We start from the raw sequence: 12,181 nt of genomic DNA on the forward strand, positions 1-12,181 counted from the left end.
CTACAAAATGATAATTTTTGAAAAACTGTATCTTGTCTATGTCGAGTTCTATCATATCTAATTTAGTTGTTCTGAAATAATTGTTTTTGAAAGAAACTATGGCAGATCCCGCGAAGGCCCGGCAAAGGCCCGGTCACAAGTATGTATTTTCTTAAACTTCCCAAAGTTTCCAGGCCATACAAACCATGGACACGTGCCGTACCAACTGTAACACCTACGTAGACAAGGAATCCAGAAAGCTGTGTATGGAACGGTGTGGAATTGTTAATTAGTGAACCTGCTCTATTCAAGAAAAATTTTGTTCATTAGAGCGCAGTTGCTACTGAAATAAATTTTTTTCTGACTATGATAACTCACTTTTCACATGTGGCAAATAGGTGAAAATCTATCAGTGATTCTTCATAATCCGCGCCGGTTATTGGTATATCGTGCCATTCATTCACTCGAATCAGTTTCTGAAATTTCAGAAAATTTAGAAAAACATTTTTTTGGGCTCTAGCAAAAGCGAACATTAGACTCTATTAACTTGGCCTAGAAAACCAAAAATCTGGAAAAAAACTCGGTCAGCCAGTCAATAGCTTCAAGCTAGATATGAAAAAAGCGTTAGCAAAAAAGGTAGAAGCTGACTATGAATGAAATTACCTCATTTATTTCGATTGCCTGAAAAATTTTTTAGATTTTTAAAATTTTTTTTTTTTTTGGATTATCATTAAAACCTTACCGATAAGACGACATTGAATAGTAGTAAAATTAGAATAATCATTTTAATTGATTTTGGATTTTTGAGTATCAGCAAATTTCAGAAAGGAGCATTTCTGGAAAATAGGAGAGATTGAAGGGGCGTCAGATTAAATTTAGAAAATATTCAAGAATCAGAATTTACAGTTTCGAACATCTAATTCTCAGAATTTCAGGATTTTTGAATTCTTAGAATCTTGAAATTGCAGAATTTCAGATTTTTAGAACTTCGAAATGATGGCATTTTACAATTCTAACATTTAAAAGTTTCAGAATTCCAGAATCTCAGGATATCGAAAGCTTTGAATCTCAGAATCTCAGAATCTCAGAATCTCAGAATCTCAGGATCTCAGAATCTCAGAATCTCAGAATCTCAGAATCTCAAAATCTCAGAATCTCAGAATCTCAGAATCTCAGAATCTCAGAATCTCAGAATCTCAGAATCACAGGATCTCAGAATCTCAGAATTTCAGAATCTCAGAATTTCAGAATCTCAGAATCTCAGAATCTCAGAATCTCAAAATCTCAGAATCTCAGAATCTCAGAATCTCAGAATCTCAGAATCTCAGAATCTCAGAATCACAGGATCTCAGAATCTCAGAATTTCAGAATCTCAGAATTTCAGAATCTCAGAATCTCGAAATCTTGAAATCTCGAAATCTTGGAATCTCAGAATATCGAAAGCTTTGAATCTCAGAACCTCAGAACCTCAGAATCTCAAAATCTCAGAATCTCGGAATCTCAGAACCTCAGAATTTCAGAATCTCAGAATTTCAGAATTTTAGAATTTCAGGGTTTCATAATTTTATAATTTCAAAATCTCAAAAAACCGATTCAATAGAGAAACTTGCGGCCAAATTTTTAAAATAGAGAAATTTTTGTATCATTTAAAAAATCAAAATTTTCCGTTTATTTTTAACATTTAGCTCCACAACTGCGCTCTATTTCACAAAACTTCTCAAGCTTGAACACCTAACATTTAGCTCAGATTTCAGTCAACAATATTAACTAGACCTTGCATAAAAAATTGTCTTCGAATTTCACAAAAAAAGTAAACAGGTTTTTGTCGCAAAAAACGAGAATTATTTGAGCAAACGAAAGTTACTCAAGCAATAATAGTAGGGTGGTCCACCTCTTTTCGTCCCTTAGAAGTAAAAGTCAGCAGAGAACAAAAAAATGAAAAAAAGAAGAAGAAAGAAACTACTTCTTCTGGTTTTGTGTTAGAAAAGAGGAACAAAAAAGGTGAGCACTTGTTGCAAGAAGAGTTTGCACTTTTGGATTTTTCAAAGCGAAATTTTGTAAAAAAAAACTATTTTGTAAGATTTGGGATTTTCAGATGCCTTGTTTGGAATTTGGACGAAAGAAAGCAGAGAAAAGGGAGTAGAAAGGAAGAAGAGGAAAGAATGCAATTAGGAATAGAAAAACACAATTATCTATGGCTTAAGAACGGAAATAGAATGGGAAGAAAGTGTGCTCCATTGGACTTTTTTTAAGGGTTTGGGTGGTTTGAAAATTCTAATTTTTTCCTAGTTTACCTTGAGGATTTGACATTTCATAGGATTTTAACCTTGTTTCCTGTTTTAGATGACGGCTTGTCTACACAAGCCGTCATTTTTATGATCAATTATCTCGCTTCCTATAAGAGATATCAAAAAAAAATTCAAATGATAAAATGTTCATCATAATATCACCAATATTTTATCAGTTGAAATATTTTTGAAACCTCTCATAAGAACCGAGATAATCGAGCACAGTTCCGGAAGTTTCTAAAAAAGTTTTTTTCTAGGTCATCCTATTTTTTTACTCACGAGGACCTTCTATTAGGACCAGTCAACGCACTTCTTTGTTCCTTTTACTTATTTTTCCATGTTTTTTGTTCACAATGAGTTTGCTCAAGGGGAACTAAAATTGTCCATCAAAATGGGAAAAGACAAAAAAGTGCATTAGCAGTTTTCTGATGTGTGTGGTCTCAAAAAATTAGTCGTCAGAATCTGAGCAACCTACTCAGAATCTCAGAATCGCATAAATTCAGATCTTAAAACTTTAGGACCATAGAATGTTGGGATTTAAGAATCTCAGGATCTCAGAATCTCAGCAAATCAGAAACTCAGAATTTCAGAATCTCAGAATCTCAGAATTTCAGAATTTCAGAATTTCAGAATTTCAGAATCTCAGCAAATCAGAATCTCAGAATCCCAGAATCTCAGAATCTCAGAATCTCAGAACTTTAGAATCCTAGAATCTTAAAATCTTAGAAACTCCGAATGTAATGACCTCGGAGTCTCGGAATCTCCAGTTACCAGAATTTCATAATTTTAAAATGTTTGAAAAATCGAAATTTCTGAACCAGAACTTCTTATCAAAAATCGAACATCTATTTAAAAACCAGTTTATCCAGACTGGCAGCTGTTGCTCCTTGATGCAATTTGGTTGATGTACATCCTCTGATTCTCGAACTTTTGGAAAAAAGACTGAAGCAAAGAGCTCAACAAAATTGAGGAGCCAAAGAGTTTCTAGTAGAGCAAAGGGAATAAAACAATGGCTCCTCTCTCGTTTTTTTCTATTTAGAGAAGTGGTCAGTAAAATGAAAAAAGGAGGAAATTTAACTTTGGACAGAAAGTGTGTACCACTTTCGATTTCCAGAAAATTGAAGACGATTTTTCATTAAATTCTATTTTTGGAACTTTTGAAAATTGGAAATTAAACCATTTCATTCAAATTGAATGGATCTGAACTTTTGGATTTGGATGATTGCTAACTCAAAGAATTTCCATGAAAAGAGGAATTTCAAAAAAGAAAAAAAATATTTTTTTTTTCGAAAAATTGAAGCAGGAAATGATATTTTTCGAAATACACGACCATTCTTCTGATATCCAGAAATATCAGATTTCCCACACACGCACACACACACACACACACACACGAAGATAATCCTATCTAGTTTTTGTTCTCCTTATGAACTCAAAATGATAAAAATATCAGTAAAAAACTTGAATCCTAAAATATTAGAATCTAGAAATATACCGTAAAACCTGTATTAGAAAGGCCGGCTTTCGTGGGGGCCCTAGGGGGGCACTTCAATTAGAGGGGCCCTTCAATTAGAGGGGGCACTTGTATTTTTCGTGAGGTTTCTGAGCAGGAAATTTCTATTAGAAGAACAATGTTTTTCGGGGAAAATGTTGTTTTTTCTACTTAAAACTCTTGAAAATTATTTTATAACGACCTTATAATACAGGTTTTACGGTATATCAAAAAATTCAAAACTCGAAAATTCGAAAAACCAAAAATTCAAAGATTCAGAGATTCAACAACTCAAAAGTTTAAAAGAATTCGAAAACTCAGAAATTCGGAATTTCAGATTTTTTCAATTTTAGATTCAATAATTTTGAATACTTAAAATTTTCAGTCCTCCAATCTCCAAATTTAAAAACTTGAAAACTTTGAAAATGCAGAATAAAAAATTAACACATTTCAAGAAGGATTAAAAGCTATTTTGACTTTTTTTTGATTCTAGAAAGTAAAGAATTCTTTTATTCTGGTTTTTATCATACTTGTAAAATTCCGGGCCGACCCGCCAAAGCCCGGGCCGGGCCTGAGGAAATTTTCAAGGCCCGAGCCCGGCCCGGAAGGCCCGGTAGCAAAATTTTTGTCATTTTGAGCCAAATTTCGAGCTCTCAATACAATTTCCTCCATTATTTTTTGTGTTTTTGGATTGTTTGTCTGTTTGATCAAAAAATATTTTTAAAAACTCGAAAAAAATTTTTGATCGAAAAAAAATCACATAAGGGTCCCCCCTTATGTGTTTTTTAAAATTTTCAAAACTTGTGGAATGACAGGCCCGCCGGGCCGGGCCTCCGAAATTCGGGAAAAAGCCCGGCCCGGCCCGTTACAAGTATGGTTTTTATGAACAAACTTGAACTATTAAAAGTTAAGAAATATCTTCAGATTAAAAATACGGCCCGGTAAACGAAAATACAAGAAGTTAACAACCTTAAATTCTTCAATAGAAACTTACCCTATATGTGCATTTTGAGCTCAATTATCTCGATTCATATAAGAGATATTAAAAATTTGTAATAAAATTTTTATCATAATGTAAACAATATTTTATCTGTTCACCAATTTTTGATATCTTTTATAGGAATTAAGAATATTGAGCTTACAAAATATAATATGAATATTGAACTTACAGTGCACGTATAGGGTTGACCTCCATTGGAGCATTTACGGAATAAAACAAACCACGCCCTTCCGAAGCTTAAACTCCTGGCCCACGTGTGTGGGATTTCCTCGTCCTCGCTGCCCACCACGATTTACTGCGGTGAAATCAAGGAAAGTCTCCAGAAGACTTCAAAATCAAAATTTCGAAAAAAGAAAAGTTCGGGCATCAACTGAGACACACTTCTGACCTATCTTCCAGGTTTCAGCTCAATCGGTTAACTTTGTACGAGGGAAAAGGCACGCTACATACATATGTACATACAGAATTTGGTGAATGTTATTAGTAATGATACGAAACACTAACAACCCAATAAAACCGAACTTTAGACTTTTGTTAAAAATTGTCGTTTTTTTTCAAAGAATAAATCTCTGCCCAATAGTAAAAAAGAGAAGTCAAAGACTGCAATTTGAGAGTGGAGCCTGTTTCCGGTTTGGAATTTGAAAATCGAGAAAAAACGACTGGAATGTTTTCCTTCTTCCAGATGTTTTTTTTCTCGGCTCCTCATTTTTTCAGCCAGACTGAGTTTCAATTTTCAGTCAGACGGGTCACCCTGGCGTATCAAAATTTCAAAAAGGTATCAGTTTCCAAAATAAAAGGTCCGAAATTTTTTCATTTCGCCGACAGACAAACTACAAATTATTTGCGGAAGTCTAGTCTGGAGCCCCGTCGTACCTCGTGGTAGGGTTCGATTTGGTGAAAAAAATCCGTAAAGTGTGTGTCACTTCCCGAAAAAAAGGTACCGCCCGTTTCCGTTTTTTTTTCCAAAAACGGCCTAACAACACAATGAATATTAGAGTAAAACACACACGGGGGCGTACTACTCACCTATATAAATTTATGAATTCTTTCTTGTTTTCTTTTTAGTTTCGGGAAAATAGAAAGTAGTAGGAGGTGTTGTTTTTGGGAAACGAGAAACTGCAATTTTTGGAGCATTCTGGAAAAAAGGGTTATTCAAATACGGAAACTATGTGGAACTCACTATTTGTAAACTTTGAGCAAATGAAAAAAGAATCCCGTTTGTGTGAAAATTTGATCTGAAAAAAGTGTATTAGAAAGTTTTTCAAAAGTTTTTTAATTTGAAAAATTCCGAAAATTCTAAAATTCTAAAAATTCCAAACATCGGGAAACACCAGAAAAAAAGTCCGATATTCCGAATTTTCAGTGTTTTCCAAAATTCGAAAGTTCAAAAAAAAATTCAAAATTCCTAAAATTCTAAAATTCTAAAAATTCCAAAACTGAGATTAAAGGTGGGGGGACATGAAAAAAATAATGTTCTCGAAATTCCGTTCAAAGATGCCCCTCGAGGAGTTGAACTTGTGAGGGCGTTGATTGAGGGTGCGGCGCCGCTACCGACTGAGCCACGCGGGCAAAGAGAAAGCCGCTGCCCGATTGCATACATAAATGCGAGAACGACAGCTGTACGCAGAGTGACATTAAGCGTTGTACACCGTGACGGTAGAATGCATACTCTAGCTACAAAAAAACTACGAAAAATCTCCTGTCCCCCCACCTTTAACGAAGAAATCCAAAGAATTACATCAATAGTGTTCAGAATTCCTCTGTTTTCCGAATTTCGAATTCTGAGATTTTGAGATTCCGAGAACCTAAGTTTCTGAATTCCTGAATTTCTGAAATTCGACCTCAATGAAAATTCTAATATCACTCACCAATAAAATTACAGATTAGCGATAATGTGCGGCACTATCAGACCACAAGTAATCACAGTGATAAATGCAGAGAACACGTAAAGACACAGTCTATCCACAGCCATTGCAGCGAACCTCCATTCCGACCGCAACTGAAATAAAGAAGAATGAAAGAGATGAAAAAGAAAAGCAATAACCATTTCTTCTTTCGAGTCCTCCTCAATCTTGTTCACCATCTTTTCAATATCTTTTTCAATGATCAAGAGCTCCGAGCAGATTCTCGACGTATTTTTTATGATGGCTGGTACTTCTGAAGACAGATATTATTGATTTAAAGAGAGGAGAAGCGGGGAAGTCATAACATAACATTTTTGAAATCAAACTATTTTTGTCAAATACCGTAAAACCTGTATTAAATAGGCACCCCCCCCCCTGTCAAGTTTGAGCTTGAATATCTTGGCTTTTATAAGAAATATAAAACATGCTCCCTATATGAGCTCAATTATCTCGGTTCCTAGAAAAGATTTCACAATATTGTCCACTGATAAAATGTTTTTGATTTTATGATAAACAATTTGCTAGTTGAAAGCTTTTTTACATTTTCAACAGGAACCCGAGACAAATTCGCTCAAAGTTAGAAGTTAGGGGGAATTTCTGTTACCGGTTTTACGCTAATTTTAGTTAGTTCACAAAATTTGGAAATAGTAGTTTCCTTTAGATTTTTTCTGTTTAAAAATGATAAAATTTCATACCGTGGTATACAAAGACACTGCGATCCGGAAATTGTGTCTGTGAGACTCTAGGAAGATTCAGCATTGGAATTGTCGATAACCGATGGATTGGAGCAATCGATTTGCCGAGAACTTTTGGTTTCGGCGTTTTTGGGTGATCTGGTTTACACATACAAAGAATATAGGGGAGCCAGTCGATGAAAATTTTTCGCATCTAGAAGAAACGACTTTGAAGGGACATGTTTGCGATAGCATTTTTAGATAGCTCACCGTTGGGCTCATTTCATGAGTTTCTGGTTTTCGATGATGTAGGGATAATGTTAAGACTGTGAAGACACAGGAACACGCAACCAGCATCAAGCAACAGGAAAAAAATGCCGCTGAAAAGTTAGAATAAATTTCTGAAAGTTAATACCGTAATTGCTCCCTATACGCGCATTTTGTGCCCAATTATATCGGTTCCTATCAAACATGCGTCAACTGTTAAAATGTTGGTGATATGATAAACGTTTAATTAGTGGACAGATTTTTGGTATCTCTAATAGGAGTTGAGATAATTAAGGCCAAACTTGACAGTGTGGGAACTCTTCTATTACAGGTTTTACAGTAAAACATTTCGAAGTTCAGATTGTCGAGAATTCCGAAAAATTCGAAAAACCGAATTTCCCATTTCAGAAGAATCGGGGTTTAATATTCATAGCTATTGTCTATTCAAAACAATCGCACGAGTGAACGAGTAAAAAAACGTGTAGAGAGCCCTCAAACCTGTAAAGGTGCTGTAGAGACGCAGGTTTTTTACTCGTTTACGTGTGCGATTATTTTGAATAGACATAGTGAGGATCTTCGCTAGTGAGGATGTTTCCTAATGAGGACCTTTCTTAATCAAGACACTTATCTGTGAGGATTTTTCTTAATTATGATTTTTTACAGCGAAAATCCTTGTTACTGAGGATTTCTCTTAATAAGAATCTTTTCTAACAACTGTCTCACTATCAGTTCCTATTAGAGAGAGATATCATTATTTTTTCAACTAATAGTGTTTATCGTGTTATCACCAACATTTGATAAGTTGACTTTTTTTTATACCTCTCTTAGGAACCGAGATAATTGAGCTGAGAGTGAATTTACGATAATTAAAAATTTACCGAGAATAGGAACACTTTGAGATTGTGGGGGACTTGTGTTCGAGACCATTTGAAGAAAAAAGATGACGGAGAGGAGGACGGTGGTTTCTGAAAATATGAAAAATTAAAAGATTGGAAATATCAAGTACAAACAAACCCAAAGTAATCTTTTCACAAGCATCTGGTGGAAGGGTGAATCCCAAAATAGTCATCATCGAAATTACTAGAGATGGAATTATCAAATTGATTCCGTATGCCAAGGTTCTTCGACGAATATGAATGTAGAAGTAGAGCTCATGGTATTCGTCGGTACCGAATTTCTGAACAACTCGTTTCCCTGAAATAATAAAATAAAATAAATTCAAGGTCATGGCCTATTAGGAAAATCCAAGAGATTCTAGATCATGGCCTAGAAAAGCTACGTCATGGCTTAGAAAAGCTACGTCATGGCCTAAAAAATCTAGGTCTTGACATGAAAAATCTAGGTTATGACATAAAAAATCTAGGTCGTGACCTAAAAAATCTAGATCATGACCTGAAAAATCTAGGTCATGACCGGAAAAATCCAAGTCATGACCTGAAAAATCTAGGTCACGACCTAGAAAAATCTAGTTCACGACCTACAAAAATTTAGGTCACGACCTGAAAAAATCTAGGGTATGACCTAACAAATCTAGGTCACGTCCTAAAGAAATCTAGGTCATGACCGGAAAAATCCAAGTCATGACCTGAAAAATCTAGGTCACGACCTAAAAAAACCTAGGTCACGACCTAAAAACATTCAGGTCAAAAGTAGAAAATCTAGGTCAAAATATATATTACCCGGCGTCCCTTCCAGATCCCATTCTCCGTTCTGAAGATAAACTTGTAGATCAATCGATTCATTCACAAAATATGACGCCGAGTTCGTAGAAGAACGTTCTGGCTCCACTATGATTGGTTTACCGTGTAATCCTGGAAATTTTCTAGACTTAACAAAGTTCGCTCTATCGCCAATTCACCAATAATTTCTCTCAACAGAAAATCCAAATTGATATATTGGCCATTGTAGGTCCATGATCCTAATTTTAGGAAACAAGTCTGACGATCAAATGGGTAGTAGGTGACGTCGATCTGAAACTTCTGGTGGACTAGGAAAATAGAGGAAAAACTAGTCCACGAATATACCTGACAAATAAATCTAAAAATTCCAGGTGGGTTTTGTTGAACATCGCCGTTAGAAGACACGATGAATCTAGAGGAATATGTGGAGTCAAATGATTCGGAGACACTGAAAAATAAAAATTCAAAAAGTTTCGAACAAAATTTAAAACCTGTTGAATAGCAGTACGTCTGGTCTCCATAACTTGAAACTTGCATCGTCGTCTCCTGAATTTATGAATACTTTCAGCTCAATTATCTCGGTTCTTATCAGAGATATCAAAAACTTATTAACTGATAAAAAGTTAGTCATAGTATGATAAATAATTTATCAGTTGACAATATTTCGATAGCTCTTGTAGGAACCGGGAAAATTAAGCTCAAAGGTGATAGGCAATACGGTTAATCGGAGAACGACTAACCTGAAAATCTGACATCTCGAATTCCTCCAAACATTTTGGGATCCCATTTCAACTTGTAATCGTTCCAATGCTAAAATTTTCGATAGTTCTAATTTTTATTCCAAAAACTCACATAATCCATATACGCTAGAATTGACATCACTTGATTCTTCTCATCAATATCCAAAATTTGATTCAATAAAAATCGGACTTGTACGTCTAAAGGGGCGGAGCTATTTTCTACAGGACGTTCGAAAGAGTCATAGTTCTGAAAATTGCGCTCTACTGATAACTTTTCAAAACAAAGTGCAAACCTCTTTCAAGTACTGCAGCAACCGATACTCATCAACACTAGCTCGAACATCATAAAAAACATAAAAAGCAAATAAAAATCGAAGAGACATGAAACCCATTTTGATGTCTTCCGTTTAGAAAAGTAAAGAATACAATGGAAAGGAGAACACATTGAAAAGTAGAAGGAAACGGGGGAGATTAGTTGACTGATCCCCCCTAGGGACCAAAAAAGAAGAAAGAGAGGAGACTCACTTGACAAATAGATACTTACGATGTGTTTGTTTGAGGGTGCCCCCTATCGTTTTGACGAATTGAAATGTTTATGCATGTTCTAATGATAAAACAATTTCTTGAGAGCATTTACGGTACCAGTCAATATGGTATAAAAAACTTATCTTGCAGTGGATTTTCTGTATTTTCAGGAGCCTGAGCTGTCAAATTTCCGATCAGTTTGAAAATTTTGGAGGATGTAAAACAGACCTATTGAAATTTATGAATTCACTGAATTCTTTGAAATTCTCTAGTTTTTCAGCTATAAGACAGGTGTCGCAAATATCACAGACTATTTGTGCACAACAAAAAAGTTTAGAGACTAATGATGGTTCCGTGGGATATGATTGTTGAAAACTTGTTCCATTATATACTAATTTTTTAAAATTTAGATTTTTTTTGTGAATAAAAAACTTTCAGCTGAATTATGAAGCAATGTTTTGACAAAATATTGGAATCTGAACCACAGGGGCCATTAATTATACGAATGTTCATTTTTCCAGATCTCATTTGTCTCTATCTGGCACTAATTTCAATATGTATTAGTTGTATAATCTCTTATCACTGTTTAATGACATATTCCTTCTTTCCATAAATTCAAATTCAAATAAAAATATTAAGAATATCAAATTATATGACTTTATTATAGAACTGATGAGGTTACAATCACAGAAAAGAAAAGCCTCAAATCATAGAAATTGTCCATATGACTAGGAAAAGCATTGACATGGAAGGCGAACCGCTAGTATCTTCTCCTCTTGTATCAATTTCCGTGGCGTTTCGATCAAGACACAATCCGATTTTCTTCTCACAACTAAATCCATCGGAGCATTCGGAACATGTTTGTCCCTTTTTGTATGCTGGTTCCCCAGCACTGAAAAAAAGCAGTAAGAAAAAACTACCAAGTTTGAGCTCAATTATCTCGGCTCCTATATAACAGACGTTAACTGACTCACGGAGGATAGTACAGACATAGAACAATAGACAACTCAAAACCATCTTTAGTACATCGTGTGTATCCACATCCAACAGATTCGAGATCACCTCTTGCCATATTAGCTGCATGACCCATGTCTGGGCTCCATTTCAGATCCCATACCCCTTTTTGAAATTCGCCAGCGAAAGCGGCAATAGCAGCGAGTCCCTGGAAAATATACCAAACTTCCTCTAGTTGAAGCCTAACCAAACCGTCAACTTTGAACTCAATTATCTCGATTCCTGTGAAAGATATCAAAAAATTGTCAACTGACAAATTAATTATCATAATATCACCAACATATTGTCGGAATTAAAAAAGTGAGAAAAAAGTGTTTGCGTACTTTGATAAAATCGAACATGTGTCAACACAGAACAAGAGCAGAATCGAACTGCGCGAAATTCGAACTGTGTCGGAGTCGAACTGTCCCTAATTGGAACGCTGTTAGCCATGGGGCGCGCTTGCATTTTTCCTTAAATTAGTGACTTTTTCTTGAGAAAACTTAAAAAATATATACGAATCAGTTTTATTGGAATGGAAACAAAAACAACAAAAATATTTTTTTTAAGGAAAAAATAAATTTGCGGGGAAAAAATGAGAAAACAAAAATAATGCAAGCGCGCCCCATGGCTAACAGCG

The 12,181-nt window shown here is 35.1% G+C and overlaps 2 protein-coding genes across 2 annotated transcripts in view; both read right to left on the reverse strand.

The window, feature by feature from the left end:
• Positions 1-5,795: 5,795 nt before the first annotated feature.
• Positions 5,796-10,415, reverse strand: Cbr-acr-14 (the record flags this gene model as incomplete). Its single annotated transcript, XM_002630247.2, has 14 exons — positions 5,796-5,894; positions 6,684-6,758; positions 6,804-6,916; positions 7,359-7,551; positions 7,608-7,717; positions 8,483-8,569; positions 8,619-8,798; positions 9,284-9,415; positions 9,463-9,574; positions 9,629-9,731; positions 9,775-9,829; positions 10,024-10,093; positions 10,136-10,270; positions 10,317-10,415. 14 exons carry the CDS (start codon positions 10,413-10,415, stop codon positions 5,796-5,798), a joined length of 1,563 nt encoding a protein of 520 aa, XP_002630293.2.
• An 835-nt stretch (positions 10,416-11,250) lies between these two features.
• The window catches only part of CBG00725, a gene marked incomplete at both ends in the record, with an annotated part of 1,885 nt that continues 954 nt past the window's right edge, over positions 11,251-12,181 (reverse strand). Inside the window, 2 exons of the mRNA XM_045241893.1 lie at positions 11,251-11,440; positions 11,523-11,710. Of these exons, the coding sequence (XP_045091588.1) occupies positions 11,251-11,440; positions 11,523-11,710 (378 nt within the window). The remainder of the gene's footprint in view (positions 11,441-11,522; positions 11,711-12,181) is intronic.

This window comes from Caenorhabditis briggsae, assembly GCF_000004555.2.
Source record: "Caenorhabditis briggsae complete genome, chrII, whole genome shotgun sequence".
Taxonomy (NCBI): domain Eukaryota; kingdom Metazoa; phylum Nematoda; class Chromadorea; order Rhabditida; family Rhabditidae; genus Caenorhabditis; species Caenorhabditis briggsae.